Consider the following 27,544-nt stretch of genomic DNA (forward strand, 5'->3'; position numbering starts at 1 on the left):
TGCACGGTCGGGAAACGTAACTATACTAGACATCTCAAAGAGAATACCAGCACTCACGGACAGGTCCATTTAAGGCACTTTTTTATTTTAAGTTTCGTTGGTCAGGGTAAACTGCAGAGCGTTTGTTTCTGCTGCTCTGCAGCTTACCCTGACCAACGAAACTTAAAATAAAAAAGTGCCTTAAATGGACCTGTCCGTGAGTGCTGGTATTCTCTTTGAGATGTCTTGTATAATGCTAGAACATCTAATATAAAGGACTACACATAAAGACACTTAATTATAACTGAATAAAGCACTCATTCCAGAACTAGAACCGGAACTTTTCAGAACCAAGAACTTTTTCAAGAACCCTGTGGACGAAGTTCTGCTTAGGTTTCCATATAACCAGACCTATATAACCTGAAACCGGGCTGTGCGCTATGGAAACAAAACCAGAACCAAACAAAAAATAGGTTCAGGTTCTAGAAAGTGGAAAAGTGGCTTATATTATAATGTGCTGCTCCGCTGAACTCATATTGCATTATGACACTCAACAAGTCTAACATGGCCAACGTGGAGTCTGAAGTTGAATGGGCTTCAATATTGAAAACTCATGTTACTATCATCAGTGGTTCTCAATCTGTGAGAACCCCTGCTCTAGCAGACATATACGTACCGCCCTCAGGATGGACACTGCCTCCTTGCTCAGCCAGACGGGGTAGAGCACGTCGTCGTGCAGGATGGACTCGAACAGGTCGTCCTCGTTGTCCGCCTCGAACGGGGGCTGTCCCGCCATCATCTCGTACATCAGCACGCCCAGGGCCCACCAGTCCACCGACGCACCGTACTCCAGCTCCTGCAGGATCTGAACCAACAACCACCCACCACCACCGTGGTTAGCTTTTACAATGTTCAAACAAACCAGGGGAGGGTGCACTGACCTTGGTATAATATTATTGCGACCGTAGGTCGCAGTTAACTATGGAAATCGGCACAACTTGTCCACATATCTCTGTCTGTCTGTCTGTATGTCACGCCTGACACTGTGGTTCCCCTGACACATCACTGTGACATCATACGTAGGTGACATCACAGTCAGACACTCAGAGCAGGGATCTCCACATATGGGCATAAAAGGTGACATCACAGTGGTGTGTGGCTGGTTAAGACAGGGATCTCCATGTATGGGCATAAAATGTATTGTATGTTATGCCCATAGATGGAGATCCCTGATGTCATCAATATTAAGCCCATAGCTAACAGGACTTCATATGGGAATGCCCATATATGGAGGCCACATACCACACTAACAGAATTCATATATGGCCAAGACAGCCCATATCTGTGTGGCTGGTTCTACAGACAGGGATCTCCATGTATGGGCATAAAAGGGTATGATGTCAGATGTCGTAGACATCATAGGACTTTCACTTAACGAATAACTGAGTAAGCTTGTTTGGGCTCTGACAGCATATCTCCATATACAGTACATGGATCTCCATATATGGGTACCAGGGGTCTCCATATATGGGTAACTGGTGCCAGATGGGCAAGAATTAGCACGACCTCGCCCGGAGGAGTCTTACTAGTTATTAGTGTGGTTGCCTGACAGGGCAACAACTGTAGTTCTCCTGGGGAAACTTTATTTTCACCACTAGATAAACTTTGTTGTGAATCAGATGCCTTTGGAAATTGATGGAAATCAGATGCAATTGGAAATTGAAGGAAAACATTTGAGGAGTGGTGCTAGCTCGAGTATTGGTTGAGCTTCACATGAGTTAACTTTCTGTAGAATATAGTCATCTTATTCTAGATACACTTTATTTGTGAATGATAGATCCATTGAGTTCAATGGCAACCACACTTGCAATTTCCAATTGCATCTTTCTAGTTGTTATTATTATTATGACATCCCTGATATCAGAGATGTTGTCCGGTTCTCAGGTGCAGGAGGAATACATCAGTCCAACATCTCATTACCCCGACAACGTGGCTATGCGTACGGTTAGGGTTAGAGATAGGGTTAGTAATGGTTGACGAACACAACGTCGGAGTAATGTATGTCGACTCGGAACAACGCTACTACACACCCTCCAGGTACAACGGACAAGCGTTCCCAATGGGGAACACCTTAGTAGTCCATATACATTTGTGAGCGATGCAAACCGCTAAAAAATGTTTGTTTGTTTTAGTACAGAATATATTAGCCAAACATATATATATATATCACGGAGAGAGCACGGGTCTCCATACTGTACATGGAGATCCTTGCTCACACACATTAGTAACTGACATCACAGACAGAACGGAAGATACAAGGAGATGCACGTGTGTCGTGTTTGCAGTTTTTGCACCGCTCACTTCACACATGTGCGATTTTTAAATACTGTACACTTAATAAGTTGTCACAGAGTGTGAGTGCGGACTACTGTAAACGCGAAACGGGTCAGTTTACTGGGGAGTCAGAATTGAAAACGGGTCAGTTTTACTGGGGAGTCAGTATTCAAACGGGTCAGTTTACTGGGGAGTCAGAATTCAAAATGGGTCAGTTTACTGGGGAGTCAGTATTCAAACGTGTCAGTTTACTGGGGAGTCAGTATTCAAACGGGTCAGTTTACTGGGGAGTCAGAATTCAAAATGGGTCAGTTTACTGGGGAGTCAGTATTCAAACGTGTCAGTTTACTGGGGAGTCAGTATTCAAACGGGTCAGTTTACTGGGGAGTCAGTATTCAAACGGGTCAGTTTACTGGGGAGTCAGAATTCACTGTGGTCTTAATGTGCTCACGTGACATCGCTCTTTCTTCCGTGTTGGATCCTTTGAGCAATGGCGCTGGAGGGTTGAATTCATGCAGCGATTTGACATGCACATATTGTCTCTCCCCACCAGTTGCTGCAAATGAATGGGTGAACAGAGACAATGCATTGTGTGGTTCTTATGAACAGCAGACCCGAAAGAGAGGGTTACGGCTCATTCATACTCCAAGGTGTGGAGTGATAACAAGGTGATAACAAGTTTCACCGTGACCAGACCCCGCCTCCCTCTGGTTCAGATGTGCAAAACCAGTGCTTGTAAAACCGAGGGGACTGCCCACCCAACTTCTAGACCAATCAGTGAATGGGGTGATATGATAGCCAACAGTGAATGGGGGTGATGTCTGTCAGTAAAAGCAGAGAGATGTGTCAGAGTGAGTGGTGAGTTGCTACTCGTACAGTGACGTAATGTTGTAGATAGTTTTCTCACTTTATAAAACGATACCACGGTGAGTTAGCACTATTCACCTCACCTTGGAGTATGTATGAGCCTTTACATGCCCACCCAGCACAACATCCCCAGGTTGATTCATACATACACAGGGTGGTACAGAAGTCCCTGGTTCACAGCTTGCAGACTGTGAGCTTGTACATCTGCTATTTTTGAACATTTCTGAAGAAATCGTGAAAGTAACTGTTTTAGAAGACATTTGTAGAATTGGTTGGATCAGTGGTTGTCTGTCTGTCCTTTTTATGTCCATATATTGAGATCTCTCTATCTGTCTGTGTGTCTGTCTGTCTGTCTGTCTACTAGTGTCCCTTTTATGGCCATCTATGTTGTCCCTAACACCAGGGACGTCGTCCGGGTTCCCAGGGGGAATATACCCATATATGGAGGCCACATCGGCCACATACCACACTAACAGAATCCATGGCCAAGACAGATGGCCAAGACAGCCCATATCTGTGTGGCTGGAATCTGGATCTACAGACAGGGATCTCCATGTATGGGCATAAATGTCAGATGTCATAGACGTCATAGGAATTTCACATTCACGAATAACTGAGTAATGCATGTTTGGAGTCTCCATATATGGGTACCAGGGGTCATCATGGGACTTAATTCCCATATGAAGTCCTGTTAGATATGGCCTTAATATAGATGACATCAGGGAACTCCATATATGGGCATAAAAGGGATTCTGTTAGTGTGACATCACAGTGAAGCCAGAGCATGATGTCAGAGCGACAAACCCATAGAACCACAGTGTCAGGCATGACAGACAGAGATACACACAAACAGACAAGCTGTGATACCTTTTTCGATACCTGGGAATCGATACGATACCATTTTCGATACTTTTTATTTAAGTTTAACTGCTCAGAGGTGATGATGATGATCACACAGTGTGGCGGAGCAGAGAGTATAGACGTTGGATAATCATCATAATAATAAACATTATAGGCTATTGTCGGCTATTTTCCACAGTAACGAGTGTAGCCTACTAAAGCAGTCATTAAACTCTCAGTAGCCCAACTGTTACAGATGCGACGGGCCAGGGTATCGAAACGAGGTATCGTTCCTTTTTACGTGAACCGATACCCGATAGTATCGACGTCATGCAATCGATACCATTAAAAGTATCGCAGACGATACCCATCCATATCTGCGACCTAAGGTCGCAATAAGTTGTTGTGACAGTGTGTGTGTGTGCGTGCCTGTGTGTGAGACAGTGTGTGTGTGTGTGTGTGTGTGTGTGTGTGTGTGTGTGTGTGTGTGTGTGTGTGTGTGTGTGTGTATGTGTGTGTGTGTGTGTGTGTGTGCGTGCGTGCGTGTGTGTGTGAGACAGTGTGTGTGTGTGTGCGGTGGATGCTCACCTCGGGGGCGATGTAGTCGGGCGTGCCGCAGAAGGTGGTGGTGGTGACGCCGCTGGTGATGCCCTCCTTACACATGCCAAAGTCTGCCAGCTTACAGTGGCCCTCTGCATCCAGGAGGATGTTGTCCAGCTTCAGATCCCTGGGAGGGCAGGGTGGGAGAGAGGGGGAGAGAGGAGGGGGGTGAGTGAAGGAGGGAGAAAGGTCGCCTGGCATGGTCAGACAGAGTAATATCACTGCCTAGATATATTAGTCTGGAATCTCTGTGCGGAACCTGCATTTCCAAGGGACGAATTTCGAAAGAATTCGAGAAAGAGAGGTGGGGAGAGAGAGAGAGAGAGAGAGATACAAACCCAGAGAAATGATTGCAGAAGAGGTCTCAAGGTCCAAGAGTAGCTTTGACCTTCTGACCACATTTATTTGCCAGTAATTTCTAATTTCTTGGCTTGTAAAACAAAGAGTAATAACTATGTGGGAAGATTGAAATCATTTTAGTTTTGTTTTGTTTTAAAAACAAATAACAAGAACCTCGCACACGCAGTGCACTGCACCCGGCACCGCTGAGAGCACAGCAGTCAAAGAATTTGCAGTGTATGTCCGTCGTCCTTATTTCGTGTCATCCGCACAAAATGTTTATAAAAATCCTGTGTCAGTTAAGTTTTATCACCATAAAAGTAAACTATGGCGTCTTTTGTAACATAGGATAGTGTCCATCGAGCCGAGGCTCGTGGCTCACGCAGGCAGTAGGCTCTTTGTGTTGGGATCGGGAACGCTTGTTGCAAAGGAGAGACACATGAGAGTATGCCCTGGTATCTAAGTATGTCCCACACTTGGCTCATTGGCCAAGCTTCGTCGGGAAGCAATTTTATTTCTTTTTTGGGAGGTACCTGTAGATGACCCCGTTGCGGTGCAGGAACATGAGGGCGGAGGTGACCTCGGCGGCGTAGAAACGCGAGCGCGTCTCGTCGAACTTCCTGGAACGCTGGATCTGGAACATGAGGTCTCCTCCGTTCACGTACTCCATCACGAAGAACAGACGGTCCTGGAGAGACAGACACAGACAGGGTATATTTAACCTTCTCCATCACAAAGTCCTGGACAGACAGACACAGACAGACAGACAGACAGACAGACAGACACAGACAGGGTATATTTAATCCATTTAGAACGGGTACACATTATAGTGTATTATTATTTTATGCTTTAACTATTGAAAAATAGCAGATATACAAGCGAGCTTGTAGATCTGCTATTTTTGAAAAATCTTGAAAATTCGAATTTTGACCCGATTCTATAAGTGTCTTTTGAATCCTTCTAAGAATAAAAAAAAAAAAACTATGTTTCTATGTCAGCAATCTGGCTATATAGCCATCGTCAAAGAAAAGGTCCTTTTCACTTTAACTGGAGCTCAGTTAGTCTGTTCTTGAGAGACTACTATGTCAGTGGTTCTCAAACCTTTTCTTGTGCACGACCCCCAAAATGATATTTATTTGGCCACGGACCCCCCATCTCAAAATATTTAGTTCCAGGGACCACCCAGAAGCAAAATTTGAGTTACAACCATTCGCATTGGAAAATACATATATTCAAATATTTGCACACATTTTCACGATTTTTTTCAAAAATAGCAGATCTACAAGCTCGCAGCGCGGCACTCGGTGCCGCGCTGTGAGCTTGTATATCTGCTATTATTCACTGGTTAAAGCATTCGATAATCCTAGGCCTGAATGGGTTAACCTTCTCCATCACAAAGTCCTGGACGGATGGACAGACAGAGCTTATTTAACGTACTCCATAATCACAAAGAACAGGCGGTCCTGGACAGACAGACACATACTGGGTTAATTCGCTTATTTTATCCGGATCCCCATTAAGCTGACTGATGCCTTAACGTCAGCAGGTCCAAGACATTAATATCAATAGAAAATATCACAGTGTAATATCACAAAGAAATACTAAAAACTAAAAAACTAAAAAATATATTTTACAAAAGCCAAGTATCGCATAAAAAGAGATACCAACAGGGAAACAACAGATAAAAAGCATCATCAATCTGGTATGTAAGAAAGATGTTATTGTATGTTATGAAGTTTCCTCTCTCTCTCTCCACATTCCTGTCTCTCTCCTTTGTCACCACCAAAAAAGAGCTAAAAATACATCTTTAAATTAATAAAAAGATTATCGACAACGGCCAAGATTCCCAAAAAATGAAGATGGTAAAAATGTTCATATAAATCCTGCCTTTCCTCAAAGCGGTTCTCAGTGACATCCTGTACTTGTTAGTGGTGTTTAGTAGAGCACCAGGTGGGAACTGTTGGAAATCACAATGTTGCACCCTGGTGGCTCACCTAAGTAAAGCTGCATGTTTTCCTTTTTTTAATCCATTACGACCAGAACGCAAATCTGTGTCACTTTAGATTTGAACCACTTTAACCATTATTTTATGCTCTAGCACTCGGGTGACTGAAAATAAAAAACTACCACTCTGACTGCATTTATAGGTCAAATTGACAGGTAAATTCTCTCCCTTTTTGCCCAGGAGAACAACACCTCCTCCCCTGCTGCCAGCGGGGGTTCTATTGTCTGTTGTTCTATTGACAATAGAACCCCTGCTGGCAGCAGGGAAAGAGGTGTTGCTCTCCTGGGCAAAAAAACTTAAGAATCTACCTGTCAATTTGACCTATAAATGCAGTCAGAGTGGTATACATGTATATTATTTCATACTTAGGAAATGTTTCAGAAGGGGAAAAAAAACGAGAACACTTGAGTATTTAGGAAAAGTCATGGAAGGGGACATTTCTGAGACCTTCACAGGGAGAGTTATTGCACTTTGCAATCTCAAAATCGTCCAAAATGACCTGTTAGTCACCCATGTGCTAGCTAATAAAAAATATCAGATATACAAGCTCACAGCGTGGCACCGAGTGCCGCGCTGTGAGCTTGTAGATCTGCTTTTTTCTTTTTTAAATCATGAACATTTGTGCAAGTCTTTGAATATTTTTGAGTCTCCCGTTCTCTTCTCCCTCCTTCTCTCTCTCTCTCTCTCTAGCCCTCCACTCTCTGTAGTCCAGTGGTTTTCAACCTTTTTCATATCACGGTCCATTATTTATTCTATAATTGAGCCACGGACTACCATTTGATGAGCTTTAGCCTTTCAGACCCAAAACATAGAATATTTTGTTGTTATAGAAGTCATCAAGTCCCTAATTGTGTAGACTTCTAAATGGAGTAATGCAGATGTTTAACAATAATTTAACTCTTGAGAGAGTAAAATGAAACCAAATCCATTTGGTTACCAATTCTCCATCATTTACTGTAGCTGGGGAACATCTGGAACGACCTCAAGAACCACTGGTGGTCCCTGGACCACTGGTTGAGAACCACTGCTCTAGTCTGAAAAAGATTTGACTACTCAACTGTTTCTGTCCTTCTGATCAGAGTCATGTATACAGTATGTGGTGCTTATTTATTGTGTTTATTATTTTGGTGTCAGCGTGTTGGCTCTGGAAATGCTGTGTTCTGGTAAAATGTGTGTGAATGATCCCGTAAAGGGATGGGCCGGGTTGAGGCAGCCAGACACCAAAATGTAATTATTCATTCATTTGATACCTTCGCCTGTGTGTGTATGTTCCTACCAGAGTGTACCATTCAAGTCAATAAAACAAAAAAAAACTAAAACAATAAATCCTAAAATGGAACAGATTCAGTGTGTGTTGGGAATGACGTTAAAATTCTCTGTTGTAACTACCATTGTCAATGTAGTAAGTGCAGTGGATGCGTTTGCAACTTATGTGGACTACTAGGTAGTAGGTACCATATTCAAAGGTGGAATACCAACACCCGAAGCTACCTGACGGCCCCTCACGTGAACAGCTACCGGGAAGAGAGGCAATAGACCCGGCCCATGAGAGCAACTACAGAGCGCGCTTTAAAACCAAGCAGCAGTGCAAGACTAAGAACGTTGTTTCCACTGGTGATCCAGCCTACAGTATGACATGGTTGTTGGAGGGTATGCAGTGGCGGTTGGTACCTATATTGCGCACTGGGCGAGGTAGTATAGCGCCGCCCTATGGCCGCGCAAAGCGCGGCCGGAATTTTTTTTTTTTTTTTTTTTATAAAAAAAAAAGTTATGAATTTTTTAAAAGTTAAAAGCGGTTCGGTTCTACACGGCGGCAGAACCATTTTGGGCTTAATATAATAGGGTTTATAAAAGCATGATCTGACTGTCTTATGCCTCATTCACACTGTAAGCAGCAAAGCTAATGGTTTGCTTGGTAATTCAATGTAATCTCAATGGAAACCAGCTTTAAGATGCTGGAGATGCTGAGAACAAAGCTTGGAAAGAAGCTGGTTTCCATTGAGATTACATTGAATTACCAAGCAAACCATTAGCTTTGCTGCTTACAGTGTGAATGAGGCATTAGTCTTACCTTGGGCTGGTCAGGAGAAATGGTTCTTTCACAGTCACGCACAGTGAGACAAGACTATAGAGTTCCTATATCCTGGCTGATGGTCTGTGTTTTGTAGAGGAAAGTCTTTTTTTTTTTCATGCGCCCCCTCAAGGTGGCGCCCTGGGCGAGTGCCCCGCTAGCCCCCCTGCAGGCCGCCTCTGAGGGTATGGACAACTTGGGATTCCCAATGACGTGGCAATGCTGCCATATATGGCAGAGCCGCTGCTGCTTGTGCCCTTGGAGTGCTGGGTGACATGCATGTTGTATCATGAGGTGAGGACATATCCATGAGTTTGTGAATGTAACCTTTATACTGCACCTAGAACATGTGTGTCCCTGTATGCTTTCCATGAGTGTGGACATAAATACGTGTGTGTGTGTGTGTGTGTGTGTGTGTGTGTGTGTGTGTGTGTGTGTGTGTGTGTGTGTGTGTGTGTGTGTGTGTGTGTGTGTGTGTGTGTGGACAGGGAATTACTACTTTGTGGGGACCTCATGTCCCCACAAAGATAGTACAATCGGAGGAAAAAACCATGTGCGGACAAATTAATAGGTCCCCACATGGTGTTTAGCGGTTAGGTTAAGGGTTAGGGTTCAAAATGAATGGAATGTCCCCACAAAGATAGTAGACTATGTGTAATGTCCCCACAAAGTAGCAATTGCAAACCTGTGTGTGTGTGTGTGTGTGTGTGTGTGTGTGTGTGTGTGTGTGTGTGTGTGTGTGTGTGTGTGTGTGTGTGTGTGTGTGTGTGTGTGTGTGTGTGTGTGTGTGTGTGTACCCGGGTTTGGAAGCAGAAGTACAGCTGGGTGAGGTAGAGTTACAGGGGGGTATAGGGTATAGTTACCCGGGTCTGGAAGCAGCAGTACAGCTGGGTGAGGTAGGGGTGTTTCCGGGCCAGGGCCAGGATCCTCTTCTCCGTCAGGGTACAGTCCACGTCGTCGTCCTGCAGGATCACGTCCTTCTTCAGCACCTTGACGGCGTACACCTCCTCCGTGCCCTTCAGCTCCGCCAGCATCACCTGGTGGACGGAGGAGGGAGGTACACACAATGTACAGTTTATTGTATAGGCATTTAGTGCACTGTTCCTCAAACTCTTACATTTCAAGGTTTCTCCCTAACTCTGACGGTGTACAAATGGAACCAAATGAACCCGTTAGGGTTAATTTGGTTCCATTTGTACACTGTCAGAGTTACAGACTTGAATGGGTCAATTTAGACCCCCCTAAAGGAACCCACAGAGTTCCTGGAATCTACTTTGAGAACCACTGATTTAGTGGACGCTCTTGTCCAGAGCGACAAGGCAATCACGTACATCAAATGCAGAGATACAGTGTTCCCACACATTTTCAACATTGACATTTCTAAACTTTTCCATAGCTTTTTCCAAAGTATTACCCCCCGTTTCGAGTCCTAAAGCGATCATACGGTGCAATGATGTGACTCTTAAACCAGTGTTTTGTCATGTGAGATACAGAAAGGTTTCCTGTGTAAATAAGCCGAAAAGCTTACTAGGATCTCCTTTTAGTTGACCTTGTACCAGTGAACTGTACAGTCATGAAACTGTACCTTTTTCCTATGAAAACTTCTAATAAAGTCTTCAATCAATTCAATCAATCAATGCGTTATCAATGCACCAAATCAGACTTGAGTGAAGGTGTCACGTGTCACCTGATGTTTGGCAAAAACACTGTTATTTCGTTGTCAGGCAGAAACCTCTTATCTTCATATTTGAACTTTGTGTTTTTTCATAAATTAACGCCCCATTTGATCATACTTTTTGTCACACAAAAATATCAAAAGTAGCAGATCCACAAGCTCCAAATGCAACTATTCTCCTGTTATGACATGCCCAGAGACAGTAAGGACAACTATTCTCCTATTATGACATGCCCAGAGACAGTAAGGACAACTATTCTCCTATTATGACATGCCCAGAGACAGTAAGGACAACTATTCCCCTATTATGACATGCCCAGAGACAGTAAGGACAACTATTCTCCTATTATGACATGCCCAGAGACAGTAAGGACAACTATTCTCCTATTATGACATGCCCAGAGACAGTAAGGACAACTATTCTCCTATTATGACATGCCCAGAGACAGTAAGGACAACTATTCTCCTATTATGACATGCCCAGAGACAGTAAGGACAACTATTCTCCTATTATGACATGCCCAGAGACAGTAAGGACAACTATTCTCCTATTATGACATGCCCAGAGACAGTAAGGACAACTATTCTCCTATTATGACATGCCCAGAGACAGTAAGGACAACTATTCCCCTATTATGACATGCCCAGAGACAGTAAGGACAACTATTCTCCTATTATGACATGCCCAGAGACAGTAAGGACAACTATTCTCCTATTATGACATGCCCAGAGACAGTAAGGACAACTATTCTCCTATTATGACATGCCCAGAGACAGTAAGGACAACTATTCTCCTATTATGACATGCCCAGAGACAGTAAGGACAACTATTCTCCTATTATGACATGCCCAGAGACAGTAAGGACAACTATTCTCCTATTATGACATGCCCAGAGACAGTAAGGACAACTATTCTCCTATTATGACATGCCCAGAGACAGTAAGGACAACTATTCTCCTATTATGACATGCCCAGAGACAGTAAGGACAACTATTCTCCTATTATGACATGCCCAGAGACAGTAAGGACAACTATTCTCCTATTATGACATGCCCAGAGACAGTAAGGACAACTATTCTCCTATTATGACATGCCCAGAGACAGTAAGGATTCTCTTTTTTTTAAAGGACAACTTTTTTACAACAAGGGTTCATATTTTAGATAGTCATTAGAGAAAGAGAAGATGAGAGTTAAAATGTTTTCATTAAATCTTTCTATCGTTTTAGTGATTTTAACGATTTTGATTTGATTTTGATCAATCTTTCATGGGCAGATGTGACTTATGGGGGCTGGTGTAAATAGTAATAAAGTAATTATTGTGTCTAAAAAGACATATTTAGCCACTTGTAGGCATGCCCCCACCCACTGAAATCAAAATACTAAAATCGCTAAAACAATTAGAAAGCCACAAATGAAAACATTTTAACACTCATCTTTTCTTTTCTCGTTAGAAACTTCAACATTAGAACAATCACAATTCTGCGAAGCCCTCCCCCACACACACGCCACACAAACAATGCAAGATCCGCCGCCTGCGTCTGTCTTTCTTCAAGCCGGCCCACACTCTCTCCGAAGCTCTGGGCCAACTTGTGAAGTGCGCTCCTATGTTTATTCTAACTTCACACAAAGTGTTCTCCTCCGCCCAACTGTTCTCTCTTTCTGCCTGTTCCTGGCACAGGGATCCATCTATCTGCTGCAGGCGGCCACGCAGGAGCCTGTCGTTTGTCTGGCCATCTGGTGAGACTCTCACGCACACAACGCGTGTGTCTACGTGAAACAAACGGACAGCACTGCGTGTTAACGCGTTAAGCCCGGGAAGGCGTCTGTGGGTTGATCACGTTAACCGTTATTTTTTTCTAATACTTTGTATTTTCAAAAATAGCAGATATACAAGCTCATAGCTACGAGCTTGTAGATCTGCTATTTTAGGAGAAATCGTGAACATTTTGTGCAAATCTTTTTCCAAAGCAAACTTTTGTAACTCAAAGCTCTGCTTCTGGGGGTCCCTGGAACAACATATTTTGAGATGGGGGTCCGCAATCTATAATTTTGGGGGGTCTTTGACATGAAAAAAATTGAGAACCACTGATGATAGAAACACGAGTTTTTCAAAAAAACTTTTTTAGAAGACAATTATAGAATCGGTTCAATATATTCAAAGACTTGCACAAATTGGTAACATGTCATGACTCCGACCACTCTTTGGTCCGACCACCTAAACCTAACCTTAACCCAAACCCTAACCGCAGTAAAACTATGCCTAAACCTAACCCTAACCTCAGTAAAACTAACGCTGGTGAGTAGCTAACCTGCCGACGCCAAGTCGGACTATGGAGAGGTCTGAGTCATGAGCAGTCCCTGCACAAATTGTTGTGATTAAATATATACAAACTCTTTATCTGCTATTTTGTATAGCTAAAGCATGCATTAATGGTTACATTCTAACATGACACAGATTGCGTTCCCGGTCTAAACGGGTTAACGTGCAAGGGGTCGATTCCGAGATGAAAATAAAGCGGGGGCCGGTTTCCCCCGGCGGTTTCACTTGAGTTTATAAAACACAGCTTACGGTGCAGGATTTCTCCCACAGAATTTTCTTTTTTTTCTACGATCCGCGTTTGTGTTCAATGTTCAAACACAGGTTTTAAAAACGCTGCAATCTGTTTGTGTCTCGCCAGGACTCAAACGAGGGCTGATTCACTTGTGGGCTAACGTTTCTGCTGCTGAGCTGAGACGGCCCGCTCGGCCAAGGGAGAGATTTCTCAACCATAGACCGTAAAAGGAAATGGACAAGGTGACGCCGTTGGTTTCAGCCCATTTCAAATCCTCCATCTCTCTATAATATTATACTGTCCAGAAATGCTACCGGAAATTGATCAAATGAATGCTATTGGCTGCAAGGGCGGGTTGTCACTCAGTAGCCTAGAAACATACCCTATTCCATGGGTTCCCAAACCTTTTTGTCTCAGGGCACCCCATAAATATCTTTTTAATCCGAGGCACCCCTACATTATAATTTTCACTCCCCGCACCTTATATTTATAGCATATCATCGTTGTCGGGTGGAAACCATGTATGTCCAAAACCGTTCGTTTTGTATTTATCATCTATAAAATGTACTAATGTACTAGTGAAAACAGACGATCTACTAGATCGTCTGTTTTCACTCGTTTTGTGCGACAGTCTTTAATGATGCTTTACCAAATAAAAAGACGTACACATTTGAAACTTGGAGATACAAGGTTTAAAATGATACTAAATATTTTTTCAAGTGTCCAAATACATTCCAAATATTATCAAATGTCCTGGGCTGCCGCGGCAGCCCAGGCCAGGGTGCCCCGTCACCCACTTTGAAAACCCCTGCCCTATTCAAAGGCCTAATGACTAAACTAAACCAAAATTTGCTGTCAAAATAAACACCGCTTCCATCCCCCCTCCTCTTTCTCTCCCTCTGTCTCTCCTCCCAGCCCTCACTCTCCTCTCCCTCTCCTCCTAGGGGTCCAGTAGGGGTCCAGTAAAATGAAGCAAACACAGAACTAAAAGTTCCTATGATTGGCCGCTAGTTGCGCTGTTCTGGTACCAGAAGCAACATGTTCACCATAGGATTCCATTCATTTCCCCCGAACTTTTACATTTGAATTTCTTACCTTAATAAATATTGTCATAAATACTTTATGGTTCCTGTCGCTAGTTTAAAGCCTCGTTTCAATCACCATGATATGCGTTTTGTGAAAATATGGTCTAATTTATAATTGATGTTAAAGCAGGGTATGCTGTAGGAGGGGCTTGTGATCATAGGCTTGTGATGATTCTTCTTCGTCTGCTTTATTTTCGGCAAGCTCAACACATTTTTACCCAAGTATCCCTGCGGTTGCACGTGACCGTTGGCAGCCAATAGCATTCCTTGGGTACCATTAAAACAATGATGTCGACGCCCATACAAGGGCAAAAAAAGCTACTTTTTCGCAGCTTAGAAACCAATGGGTTCCCACCGTCCATATTCTTTACAGTCTATGTCTCCTCCTCTGCCTTACCTTGCCAAAGCTGCCTTTGCCCAGGACCTTGATGAAGTTGAAGTCCTTCAGCGTTCTCCGGGGCAGCTGTCCGTTCTCCTTGCCTCCGCCCGACGAGGTGGACGAGGAGCCCGAGGTGGAGGAGGACGAGGAGGTGGAGGAAGAGGAGGAGGTGGTGGAGGAGGCGGAGTTCTCGGGCTGTCCTCCTCCTCCGTGCTGCTCCAGGGTCAGCGCCTGACGTAGACGCACCAGGCCCGCCAGCTCTGGAGCACAGTTTAACACATGAAGCATAGATGTTAGTTAATGCAGGACACGAGAGTCTCGCCTCTAGGGATGGGACGATATGAGCAGCATTTGGTAGAGATTGAAAAAAAGTCTGTATCAAGTATGTATATTATAAAAGTACGTTTCACCAATAGAGGGTTTAAATGGTACCGGAAATGCAGCTCTGCAAATAAAAGGTGAATTGATCCCAGTGCGTGACGGAGGACGATTTCACAATAAATGTGATAAATGTGAGTGTGTGTGTGTGCGTGTGCGTGCATGCATGCGTGTGTGTGTGAACAGATGTGAACTTTTGGTTTTTAACTTTGATAGCCTAGGGCACGTGCACAAGTTGGTTGTGAGGGGCCTTCAAATGGCCGTCCCCTCCAAAAGCAGGACCAAACAGTCAGCGAGGTACTGCTCTGTGCTCTGTGTCAGCTAGGGGTGTAACGATATAGTAACTGTATCGAAATATCGTTTTTAACTTAAAAAATCGAAGTAGATCGAAATGAAAACAGCTAAAATCGAATCGTATCGTTTTATTTTGTATCGTATCGAATCGGCAGTGCAAAGAATCGATTGTATCGATACTACCTACTTGTGCATTGTATTTAGAATTTTTAAGAAGAAAAAAATAAAAGGAGGGGTCTAATTACTTTTCCTTTCCATATAGCTACACTGGTCTATCGATAAATGTGTGTAATCTCTGGGTTCATGTCAAGGTGCATGTTTGTCAACTTACAATAACCATGTATCTGGCAGATAATCACTGTTATCAGGTAATCACGTATTTATATCCATAATAATACATGTTTCCCTTAAAAACCTGCACTATCCACACCTTTCACACAGATTTAATTTCTTTGCTAAATAGTTACTATATCGATTTTAAATCATTGAATCGAATCGTATCGTATCGCCATGAATGAACCAATATCGTTCATGTATCGTATCGTCAACCATGTATCGTGATATGTATCGAATCGCTATTAAAATGTATCGTTACACCCCTAGTGTCAGCTATTATAGGAGGACGCTTAATTTGGAGGAGGTGTTGTTCCCTTTACCCATGATTGTCGTCTGCTGTGTTTGACAAGTATGTCAACTCTATTGTATGTAACAATGTTCTGCCCTACTGTATATATGCGCTTTGTAATTGACTGTCTCCCTAATATCTGACTGCGCTGGCAATGTTTATGTCCTTTGTACCAGGCATTCTTGTACTTCTGTTTATGTGGACATAAATGAATATTTCAAATGTGTACGGTACACGTGTGTACTTGCTGCTTCTATCTTTGTGAGAACCAAATGTCCTCGCAGAGATAGGCAAAGAGTGCTGGTCCTCGGGGGAGAGCTAATGGGCAAGACCAGAGACCAGAGAGACGCTTTTAGACTTTTAGACGCGGCGCTCCGCCAGCCAGCACCACTCTGGGATGAGAGCAGAGATGGAGGAGGTGACGGAGTGGAGATATCTCTGTCTTATCCCATTTAGGCCTAGACTTATTGACTGCTTTAACCAGTGAAAAATAGCAGATATACAAGCTCACAGCGCGGCACCGAGTGCCGCGCTGCGAGCTTGTAGATCTGCTATTTTTGAAAAATCATGATTTTTTTTGGCAAGTCTTTGAATATATCTACTTAAAAGCGAACATTTGTAACTAAATATTCTGGGTGGTCCCTGGAACAACATATTTTGAGATGGGGGGTCCGCAGCCAAATACCTGTAATTTTGGGGGTCCTTCACATGAAAAGGTTTGAGAACAGCATGATTTAGAGGAAGGATTTAGAAGTCGGGTCAAAGATCGGGTCAAAGGTATTCAAAGACTTGCACTCATTTTCACGATTTTTCAAAAATAGCAGATCTACAAGCTCGCAGCGCGGCACCCGCTTGTATATCTGCTATTTTTCTAAAGTTAAAGCATAAAATAATGGTTAAAGTGGTTAAAATCTAACGCGACTCGGGCGCGTTCCAGGTATTTGAGAGTTATTATAGATCAGACTCTGTTGGCAGTACAGAGACCAGGATTACTGCATGTTTGTTTTTGTAAGGGTACCTACCCTAGGGGACATGCAAAGCCCACACAGAAAGGCCCTTTCGCCAACGACACAATCTCATCTTAAACTTTGGGTGGAGTTCCAGCCACTGCCTTGTGCCTCTCGGAGGCATCGATACCCCCAAGATTTAAACCGATCAATTAATTTGGCTTTTCCATGGCAATAACTCAATTAAACAAGATGTAACGGCTATGGGGACCTTTTGGGGTGGTTGTCAGTTGTTGACAGACAGGTGACATTACCTTTACGTTTTTGGCTGGGTCTACTCTGTGATGATAATTATGATTGCTGCTATTTTTGGATTAGGCTTATTGTTTCTGTTGATTTGATGTGCTTTTAATTTGACCATAATAATAATGTCCTGTGCTGTCCTTCCCTCCGAGGACATTCAAGTTTAGACGTGGAACGCATCCATGTCATTCTAGATCAGGGGTCTTCAACGTGTTCAGGCCATGGACCCCTTAGTTGAGAGAGCGATGAAGCAGGGACCCCCACAACCTTATCAAAGATTCTATATAGTTTCATTGTTTGACAGCACAATCATCGTGTATTGGATTGGATTCATGTAAATGTGTGTTTTCAGATATTTAACCACTTGAACCGTCAATACTTAACTCATTGACTGCCAAGGCACGAGTTTCACGAGTTATTACAGTACTCCCAGGCTGCCACAGCCCGAGTTTCCCGAGTTGGAAGCCATTTTGAAAAAAAAAAAAAAAAAAAAATTTTTTTTTTTTTTCAAAATTTTTTTTTATAAAAAAATTTCTAAAAATGCCTCAAATGTATTAGGCATGATCGCAATTGCGAAATTGCATGTTTAGCCCCATAACAAACACATCTTTCAAAATGTCAAAAATGGCTGTTTTGTCTGACTTTGAAGGCTTGTATCTCATGAATGCCTGAACGGATTTCCAAGCGGATTTTTTTGTTTGAAAGCTGTTAAAAAGTACTACACATATGGTGCATGATCTAGGCATGGGCGTGCACGATCCGTGCACTAAAAATTGATCCGTGCACTACAAATTTAGGAAGGTGGCAGTGTTTGTTTTGTCTGACTTTGAAGGCTTCTATCTCATGAATGCCTGAACGGATTTCCAAGCGGATTTTTTTGTTTGAAAGCTGTTAAAAAGTACTACACATATGGTGCATATATGGTGCATGGGCGTGCACGATCCGTGCACTAAAAATTGATCCGTGCACTAGAAATTTAGGAACGTGGCATCCTGGTACTTGGCGGCCATCTTGAAAAGGGCATTCAATGAGTTAATAAACATGACCTTTCACTCTGTACTTTGTATGCTCCTTTTCCCCTCTACCAAACCTCTTTGCCGAAAATAGCCGATCTACAAGCTCACAAGGCCTCGCAGCGCAAGGGGTTGTGAGCTTGTAGATCTGCTATTTTTGGCTAATGTTCTCAGAATATGTATGCCAGGGTTCAAGTGGTTAATATAAAAAAGGAGAGAAAAGGTTTCTATCACACAAAGATTTGGAGGACCCCCCTGTAGTAACTCTGAGGACCCCCTAGGGGTCCCGGACCCCCTGTTGAAGACCCCTGCTCTAGAGTTCAACCATTATTTTATGCTTTAGCTATTAAATAATTGTAATTAAATTATTTAATATAATATTTTTGAAAAATATTGGACATTTGTGCAAATCTTTGAATGTATATTATATGTAGCAAACATTTGTAACGCAAGAAGAAGACACTTTTAGGTTATTTTCCGGGTCTTAATGGGTCTTATTTTCAGAGCCTGTGCTAGTCTGTAGTGTGTGCGCGTGCACATGCACGTGCGTGCGTGCGTGTGCGCGTGCGTGCGTGTGTGCGTGCGTGTGTGTGTGTGTGTGTGTGTGTGTGTGTGTGCGTGTGCATGTTAACCTTGCTGTGAGGGTGAGGTGGTGACAGCTGGCTGGGTGAAACTGTCCTCTTCGTTCTGAGTGATCTCAGGAGGTGACTGGGGAGGGTCCTGCCCTGGAGTCAACTGGACACGCACACGCACACACACACGCACGCACGCACGCACGCACGCACGCACGCACGCACGCACGCACGCACGCACGCACGCACGCACGCACGCACGCACGCAGGCAGGCAGGCAGACGGAAGAAGACAATGAGACAATTTTACAATTTAGGCATTTAGCAGACGCTCTTGAATCCAGAGCGACTTACATGGTAATACATCAGTACATCAACATCAGTACATCAAATGGAAAGAAATAGTAGGCAAATCTAAGAAAAACACCTATTCAGTAAAAAAGTCATAACAAAGTATAACTTTTTTTTAATAAAATGCTATCTAAATGACATGTATGGTCATTTGAGAGTAGGCAAGTGCTAAGGGCTATGGGCTAAGGTGGATTCTGAAGAGGTGAGTCTTCAGGCCACGGCGAAAACTAGGGAGTGAGTCTGCAGTTCTAAGTGCGACCGGGAGTTTATTCCACAGTTTGGGGGCCAGGAGGGCAAAGAGTCTAGGACGAGTGGATGTTTTGTCCTGGGGTTTTTTAGCGAGGGTTCTGTCAGCATCCCTGTGTTGGCTGATCTGAGTGCACGGCTGGGGTTGTAGGGTTCAATCAGAGACAATATGTTTGTGTGACGTTCATGGCGTTGTGTACACAGGGGGTCTAATGGGAGCAGGGGTGTCGCACCAAATTCTGGGCCCCGGGTACAAGGATTCACTGCGGGGCCCCTGTGCTTTAACTATTGAAAAATAGCAGATATACAAGCTCACAGCGCGGCACAGAGTGCCGCGCTGCGAGCTTGTAGATCTGCTATTTTTGAAAAATCACGAAAATCTTTTAATATTTCAAATCCTTCTGAGGTTTTTTGAAAAACCTATGTTTCTATGTCAGTGGAGCTCAAACCTTTTCATGTGAAGGACCCCCAAAATGGTATGTTTTTGGCCACGGAACCCCCATCTCAAAATATTGAGTTCCAGGGACCCCCCCCCAGAAGCAAAATTTGAGTTACCTTACAAATTTTCGCTAAAAAAAATACATATATTCAAAGATTTGCACAAATTTTCACGACACTTTTCAAAAATAGCAGATCTACAAGCTTGCAGCGCGGCACTCGGTGCCGCGCTGTGAGCTTGTATATCTGCTATTTTTCAATAGCTAAAGTATAAAATAATTAAGGCCCCTCCACCACCTTTTGGGCCCTAGTAACTCAGTCCCACTTCCCTACCCCTTGTTGTGACGCCCCTGAATGGGAGCATAATAATGTTTGTGTTTACCTTCCTCCTGCGCTGTGCGGTGTTGGAGATCTTGTCAGGCGTGACCCCCAGGTCAGACAGGACCTTGGCGATGCCCCGGGCGTCAACGCCACAGTTGGGGGCCACGTTGCTCTCACACCGCCGGTGGACGTTCATCTTACACACTGCACCAACACACAGGGACAACACAGGTACTTTTATTTATTAGTAGTAGTAGTAGTAGTAGTATTTGAACTTTACTTGAGTATTCCCAATTTCCAATACTTTTATTTCTACTTCATTACATATCAGGGGGCAAATATTGTACTTTTACTCCAATACAATTATTTGAAAACTTTAGTTACTACAGGTAATTACTTTGCAGATTTTGATTATTACTTAAGGCCCTCTTACATCTAACAACTTTGAAAAGATTTCTCAATCGTAATAAAATCGAGGCTAGTCGCGGCGCGCTCCCGTGACTCAGTCGTTACTCAATCGTTAAATGTTAGGTAGTGGTCCGACTCGATTTTTACCCCAACTTGAGAGCCAGATTCTGTTACGAGAATATCAAACTGGTTTAATATTTTCCCAAATCGGGGCTGAGTCTGAATGAATACAATGACGTAGCCTAGCCTACAACCAAAACAGAACAAGTCAAAAGCCAAGCCATTCATTCCCCAAAAGACGCTGCCTGAGCTGCCAGCCTGGTCGTTGTTGGTGCGGCTACTACGACAGCCCTTTATTAGTTATTTCTCCGCGTTTCCATTATTCCAAACATTCAACGTTGATAATAGTTGATAGGATCGATCTGCGCCGGCTAGACTGAGAGGAGAGAACTAGAGAGGAGAGGCACAGAGGGCTGGGGGAGGAAGGCGGAGCTCGGTGTGTGTGTGTGCACTGCATGTGCAGTGATGGAAAAAGTAATCAAGTAAAAGTATCAATACTGCAATACTGTGATGCGACGCGCTGTGACTGAGCTTGTAGATCGGCTATTTTCATTTATGGTTAGCCTAATGCTTTATAATAATATTATAATGTATTTAGGAACACAAGGCTATATAATAGGCATATTTCAGCAAATAAAAGGGAATCTTGAACCAGTCTTTACACAATCTTTAGAGGCATACACATCTAACAACTGAAATCTTTGAAAAATCATCCTACAGTCTTTGGGGAGTCTTTTTCAAATCTTATAGTGTGAGGGGTAGTCTTTAAGAAATCTTTCCCAAATCTGTCCACAATCTTACCAAAGTTGTTAGGTGTAATGCCTCATTCACACTACAGATATATAGTTGAACGTTTTGCTTGGTAATTCAATGTAATCTCAATGGAAACCAGCTTTAAAGGCTGGGCGTGTCGGCTGTCCTTGGAATCCAGCCTTTAAAGCTGGTTTCCATTGAGATTACATTGAATTACCAAGCAAAACGTTCAACTATATATCTGTAGTGTGAATGAGGCATAAGGCTAGCTTTACAAATGATACATTAACCACTTCAGCCTTAAAGGAGTAGTTCACCCCCGAAATGACTTTTTTTCTATTGATTAGTCACGTCATGGAGACTAGACTTCAACAATATTTTTTGTTTTTTGTTGCATTCCTTAGACAAAAATGACAATAAACAATAAATTTACCCCCATTCGTTCCGGATGGGGACCCGTTTCGAAACAAGTCCCCATCCGGAATCAATGGGGGTAAATTTACTCGAATCACATTATTGTCTTAGGAATATGACAAAAACCAAAAAATATTATCTCTCCATGGCATGAGTAATAAATAGAAAAAAAGTCATATTGGGGGTGAACTACTCCTTTAAATACATTTCAGCCATTTGAAAATAGCCGATCTACAAGCTCACAATGTGTTGCGATGCAACGCATTGTGAGCTTTTAGATCTGCTATTTTCAAAAGACTTTTATACATTTGAAATAGGACATTCTGCATAATGAGTTATACAGACTTATACATTTTGTGCTGCCCCCCCCCTGGCCTCATGAATATTCCATATACGGTATCTAACCTTTACACTGCAGACCCTGTCTCATCAGCCCCCACAGCAGTGATCCACAGTGGAACATACCTTTACACTGCAGACCCTGTCTCATCAGTCCCCACAGCAGTGATCCACAGTGGAACATACCTTTACACTGCAGACCCTGTCTCATCAGCCCCCACAGCAGTGATCCACAGTGATCACAGAAGGTGGGAACCTTGTAGTTGTGGATGCTGAACTTGTGGGGCATGTTGACACTGAACCGCTGGGAGCCCACCTGCAGGGGGGGACAAAGCGCACACACACACACACACACACACACACACACACACACACACACACACACACACACACACACACACACACACACACACACACACACACACACACACATTATAGACAACACTAATATATGACGTCTAATAATGACGACTAATAAAATAAGCGAGGGATTAGTGCTTGTGGGTGGATTAACTTTTCAGGAAATAAATTACATGTTTTTAACTTATTTACGTAAGAATCAGGAGAAATAGCCATTGGCCCAGGCTGCCCCGAGAATCCCCCAAAATGTCATTTGATTTCAGTTGTAAAGAACAATCCAAACGCGGCGCGGTTCCTAAGTACCCTAGAGATACTGTAGTGCTTCCGGGCTGGGGCGGGAACCATTTGGTGGCCGGGACAAGCCGGGTTTTCTGTTTCCTGATCCTGTTTTCGCTTGCTTACTGTGTAAACAAAGCTGCAGCTAACTCAGTAACGATAGCTCGGATTAAGATGCGATCTTGTGTGTAGGATGGACCTGAACGGGGTCCATTGGTTCCATTTTTACCCTCTCTGAGTTAAATTAACATAGATATATATAAGATATTAATGCCATTAAATGGGGCTCCATAGCCTTATGAATGTCAAACTGGAGGTTCTTGAAATTAAAATGGTTGAGAATCACTGCTAGAGACCTAAAAAAATCTTCTCTTATGGGGGTCCCTGGCGTATCTTTTCAAATGGGGGTCCGCAGGCTAATAAGTGTCAATTTGGGGGCCTTGACTTGAAAAGGTTTGAGAACCACTATTATGTACAAGTACATCATAATTACTGTAGTTCATGTAAGAACACATTGAGTGTATTTTCGTCCTTTGTTTTACTATTTTGAAAAAACATTTTAAAATATTTCAAATGGCCGATCTACATCAAAACGTTGCGAGCTCGTAGATCAGCTATTTGAACCATTTAACCCATTTAGGCCTAGAATTATTGAATGCTTTAACCAGTGAAAAATAGCAGATATACAAGCTCACAGCGTGGCACCGAGTGCCGCGCTGCGAGCTTGTAGATCTGCTATTTTTGAAAAAGTCGTGAAAATGTGTGCAAATCTTTGAATATATGTATTTTCAAAGCGAACGTTTGTAACTCAAATTTTGCTTCTGGGGGGGTCCCTGGAACTAAAATATTTTGAGATGGGTGTCCGTGGCCAAATAAATATAATTTTGGGGGTCCTTCACATGAAAAGGTTTGAGAACCACTGACATAGTAGTCTCTCAAGAACAGACTAACTGAGCTCCAGTTAAGTGAAAAGGACCTTTTCTTTGACGATGGCTGGCCAGATTGCTGACATAGAAACATAGGTTTTTCAAAAAACCTTAGAATGATTCAAAAGACACTTCTAGAATCGGGTCAAAATTCAAATTTTCACGATTTTTCAAAAATAGCAGATCTACAAGCTCGCAGCGCGGCACTCGGTGCCGCGCTGTGAGCTTGTATATCTGCTATTTTTCAATAGTTAAAGCATAAAATAATGACACACAATAATGTGTAGCCGTTCTAAATGTTTTTAAAAATAGCAAAAAAGAGTTTAGGGATAAGGGGTAAGGAAGGCATGGACGAAAATAGAGCCCAACATTATCTACAGTTGTGTAGTTTATGCAGGTACCATGGTGAGCATTAACCCACCCTGGGGCTCAGAGGAAAGTAGGCCGGGTGCTGCGACATTGGGTGTGTGCGTGGGTGCGTGCGTGCGCAAAACGCTCAAACGCGCGCGTGTGCGTGCGCGTGTGCGTGCGCGTGTGCGTGCGTACCTGCTCCTCTGCTGTGTCCTCCTGTTTCTTCATCCCCGCACACTTGGTGATGATGAGCTCATGGCAGCGCTTGTGGACCACACACGTGCACACTGGGAGGAGGACAACAGCGTCAACACACACCAGCCACGTACACCAGCACGTACAACTAAAATGTCTCTTTTAACCACACCAACGGGCAGGGGCGTCACACCAAATTCTGGGCCCTGGGTACAAGGATTCACTGCGGGCCCCCCATGAATGTTAACTATTGAAAAATAGCAGATATACAAGCTCACAGCGCGGCACCGAGTGCCGCGCTGTGAGCTTGTAGATCTGCTATTTTTGAAAAATCGTGAAAATGTGTGGCAAGATACCTAGCTATGTTTTTACGTCAGTGATGCTCAAACTTTTTCATGTGAAGGACCCCCCATCTCAAAATATTTAGTTCCAGGGACCCCCCAGAAGCAAAATTTGAGTTACAAATGTTCACTTAAAAATATAAAAACATATATTCAAAGATTTGCGCACATTTTCACGACTTTTCAAAAATAGCAGATCTACAAGCTCGCAGCGCGGCACTGTGAGCTTGTATATCTGCTATTTTTCAATAGCTAAAGTTACTAGGGCCCCTCCACCTTGGGCCCTGGTAACTCAGTCCCACTTTCCTACCCCTTGTGACTCCCCTGCCAACGGGGGATGAATGTATAGAGGATCACTCACCCTGGCACTGGTAGCCCTGCTTCCCCAGCACGCCCCTGTGGGTTCACACACACACACACACACACACACACACACACACACACACACGCACACACGCGCGCGCGCACACACACACACACACACGCGCGCGCACACACACACACACACACACACACGCGCACACACACACACACACACCAAAGGTAAAGTTAGGCATTTATGGGAAACAGTGTTGATTTTGTTGCCTAAAACTACAACTAAAAATATTCGTCGACTCCCTTTTTTAACTGACGAAAACTAAATAAGAACTAAATAAAAACTAACCTATAATGACTAAAACTATGACTAAATAATATTGACAATTTCGTCAATAAATAAAAACTAGACTAAAATGTCAGGGACTACAAGCTCACAATGCGACGCGATGTTAGGCACTGTAAGCCTTGATGGCTTACAACGCCATCAAGGCCCTCCGAAATACATTTTTGTCAACAAAATCAACTGTAGATTTAGTTGTGTAAAATCTCATGATATTTAGTCGACTAAAACCGAAGCATTTCAGATGACTAAAATATGACTAAAACTAAATGGAACATTTTCAAAAGACTAAATGTAATGTCAACACTGATGGTAAGCATGTGCATGCGTGTGTCGACCCACCAGATGAAGTCTCTGCAGTGAGAGCAGTAAGTGGGCTGCCTCAGGTAGGTGGCCATGAACTTGTGTCCGTTCACTTGATGGACACGTCGTCGGACCGCCCCCTGTCGCCGGCGAGGCCCCACTCGCTCGCGGAAGACACGCTCCTCATTGTCGTTGGGCGGCGAGGCTGTGGACAGACAGACAGACAGAACAATTGATTGAATGATTGATGAAATACTTTATTATCAGTTCATATTGGAAAAGCACAGGCCAGTATACAGTTCAGATACAAGGTCTACTAATGGGATTTAACCCATTTAGGCCTGAACACATTATGACGCAATATTTGATGCTTTAAATCTAAAAAAATAGCAGATATACAAGCTCACAGCGCGGCACCGAGTGCCGCGCTGCGAGCTTGTAGATCTGCTATTTTTGAAAAATCGTGAAAATTTGAATTTTGACCCGATTCTATAAAAGATTTTTGGAAAAAACATATGTTTCTATGTCAGCAATCTGGCTAGCCATCGTCAAATAAAAGGTCCTTTTCACTTAACTGGAGCTCAGTTAGTCTGTTCTTGAGAGACTACTATGTCAGTGGTGCTCAAACCTTTTCACGTGAAGGACCCCCAAAATGATATTTATTTGGCCACGGACACCCATTTCAAAATATTTAGTTCCAGGGACCACCCAGAAGCAAAAGCTCGCAGCGCGGCACTCGGTGCCTCGGTAAGCTTGTATATCTGCTATTTTTCACTGGTTAAAGCATTCAATAATTCTAGGCCTAAATGGGTTAAACCCAAGAAAGCACTATAGCTTGTTCACATTTCCTTGAGACACATACAAGCGGACACAGGTGAGTCCTGGGTTCAAGTTCACTCAGATCAGCTAACACAGGGATGCTGACAGAACCCTCGCTAAAAAAACCCAGGACAAAAATCCACTCGTCCTAGACTATTTGCTCTCCTAGCCCCCAAACTGTGGAATAAACTCCCTGTCGCTCTTAGAACAACAGACTCACTCCCTAGCTTCCGCTGTGGACTGAAGACGAACCTCTTCAGACTCCACCTAAACCCATAGCACTACTGTAACACTCCTCTTCCCTAAATGAATTGTTTTTTCTAGATTGATATTCCTATGCCTTGTTATATTGTTGTTGATGTACTGACATATTATCTTGCTTATTATATTGATGTATTACCTGCTTATTGTAAGTCGCCTTACAATAAGTTGTAAGTCAACTTTTTTCTATGCATTCGTAAGCCAAAAAAATGATTATAATAAATGTACCCCCATTGATTCCGGATAATCCGGAATCGTACTCGTACTCGTACTCGTCTTCTTCCGCTTTTCCGGTCAGGGTCCGGGTCGCGGGGGCAGTATCCTCAGCAGGGAAGCCCAGACAGTCCTCTCCCCAGCCACTTCCACCAGCTCCTCCGGGGGGATCCCGAGGCGTTCCCAGGCCAGCTGAGAGATATAATCTCTCCAGCGTGTTCTGGGTCGACCCCGAGGTCTCCTCCCGGTTGGACGTGCCCGAAACACTTCCCCAGGGAAGCGTCCGGGAGGCATCCTAACCAGATGCCCGACCCACCTCAACTGGCTCCTCTCGACGTGTAGGAGCAGCGGCTCTACTCCGAGTCCCTCCCGGATGTCTGAGTTCCTCACCCTATCTCTAAGGCTTAGCCCAGACACCCTGCGGAGGAAACTCATTTCGGCCGCTTGTACTCGCGACCTCATTCTTTCGGTCATTACCCAAAGCTCATGACCATAGGTGAGGATTGGGACGTAGACTGACCGGTAAATCGAGAGCTTTGCCTTGCGGCTCAGCTCTCTTTTCACCACAACGGACCGGTGCAGCGTCCGCATTACTGCGGACGCTGCCCCGATCCGCCTGTCAATCTCCCGCTCCCTCCTTCCATCACTCGTGA

At 43.6% G+C, this 27,544-nt stretch overlaps 1 protein-coding gene across 1 annotated transcript in view; it reads right to left on the reverse strand.

The window, feature by feature from the left end:
* The window catches only part of prkcea (protein kinase C, epsilon a), a gene marked incomplete at its 5' end in the record, with an annotated part of 122,013 nt that overhangs the window by 1,352 nt on the left and 93,117 nt on the right, over positions 1–27,544 (reverse strand). The window contains 11 exons of the mRNA XM_080746955.1: positions 656–844; positions 4,609–4,747; positions 5,493–5,647; positions 9,899–10,072; positions 14,746–14,987; positions 18,920–19,022; positions 20,276–20,418; positions 22,375–22,504; positions 24,300–24,388; positions 24,999–25,033; positions 25,638–25,803. Of these exons, the coding sequence (XP_080603081.1) occupies positions 656–844; positions 4,609–4,747; positions 5,493–5,647; positions 9,899–10,072; positions 14,746–14,987; positions 18,920–19,022; positions 20,276–20,418; positions 22,375–22,504; positions 24,300–24,388; positions 24,999–25,033; positions 25,638–25,803 (1,565 nt within the window). The remainder of the gene's footprint in view (positions 1–655; positions 845–4,608; positions 4,748–5,492; positions 5,648–9,898; positions 10,073–14,745; positions 14,988–18,919; positions 19,023–20,275; positions 20,419–22,374; positions 22,505–24,299; positions 24,389–24,998; positions 25,034–25,637; positions 25,804–27,544) is intronic.

The sequence above is a fragment of the Nannobrachium achirus genome (genome assembly GCF_963921795.1).
Source record: "Nannobrachium achirus genome assembly, chromosome: 18".
NCBI classification, from domain to species: Eukaryota; Metazoa; Chordata; class Actinopteri; order Myctophiformes; family Myctophidae; genus Nannobrachium; species Nannobrachium achirus.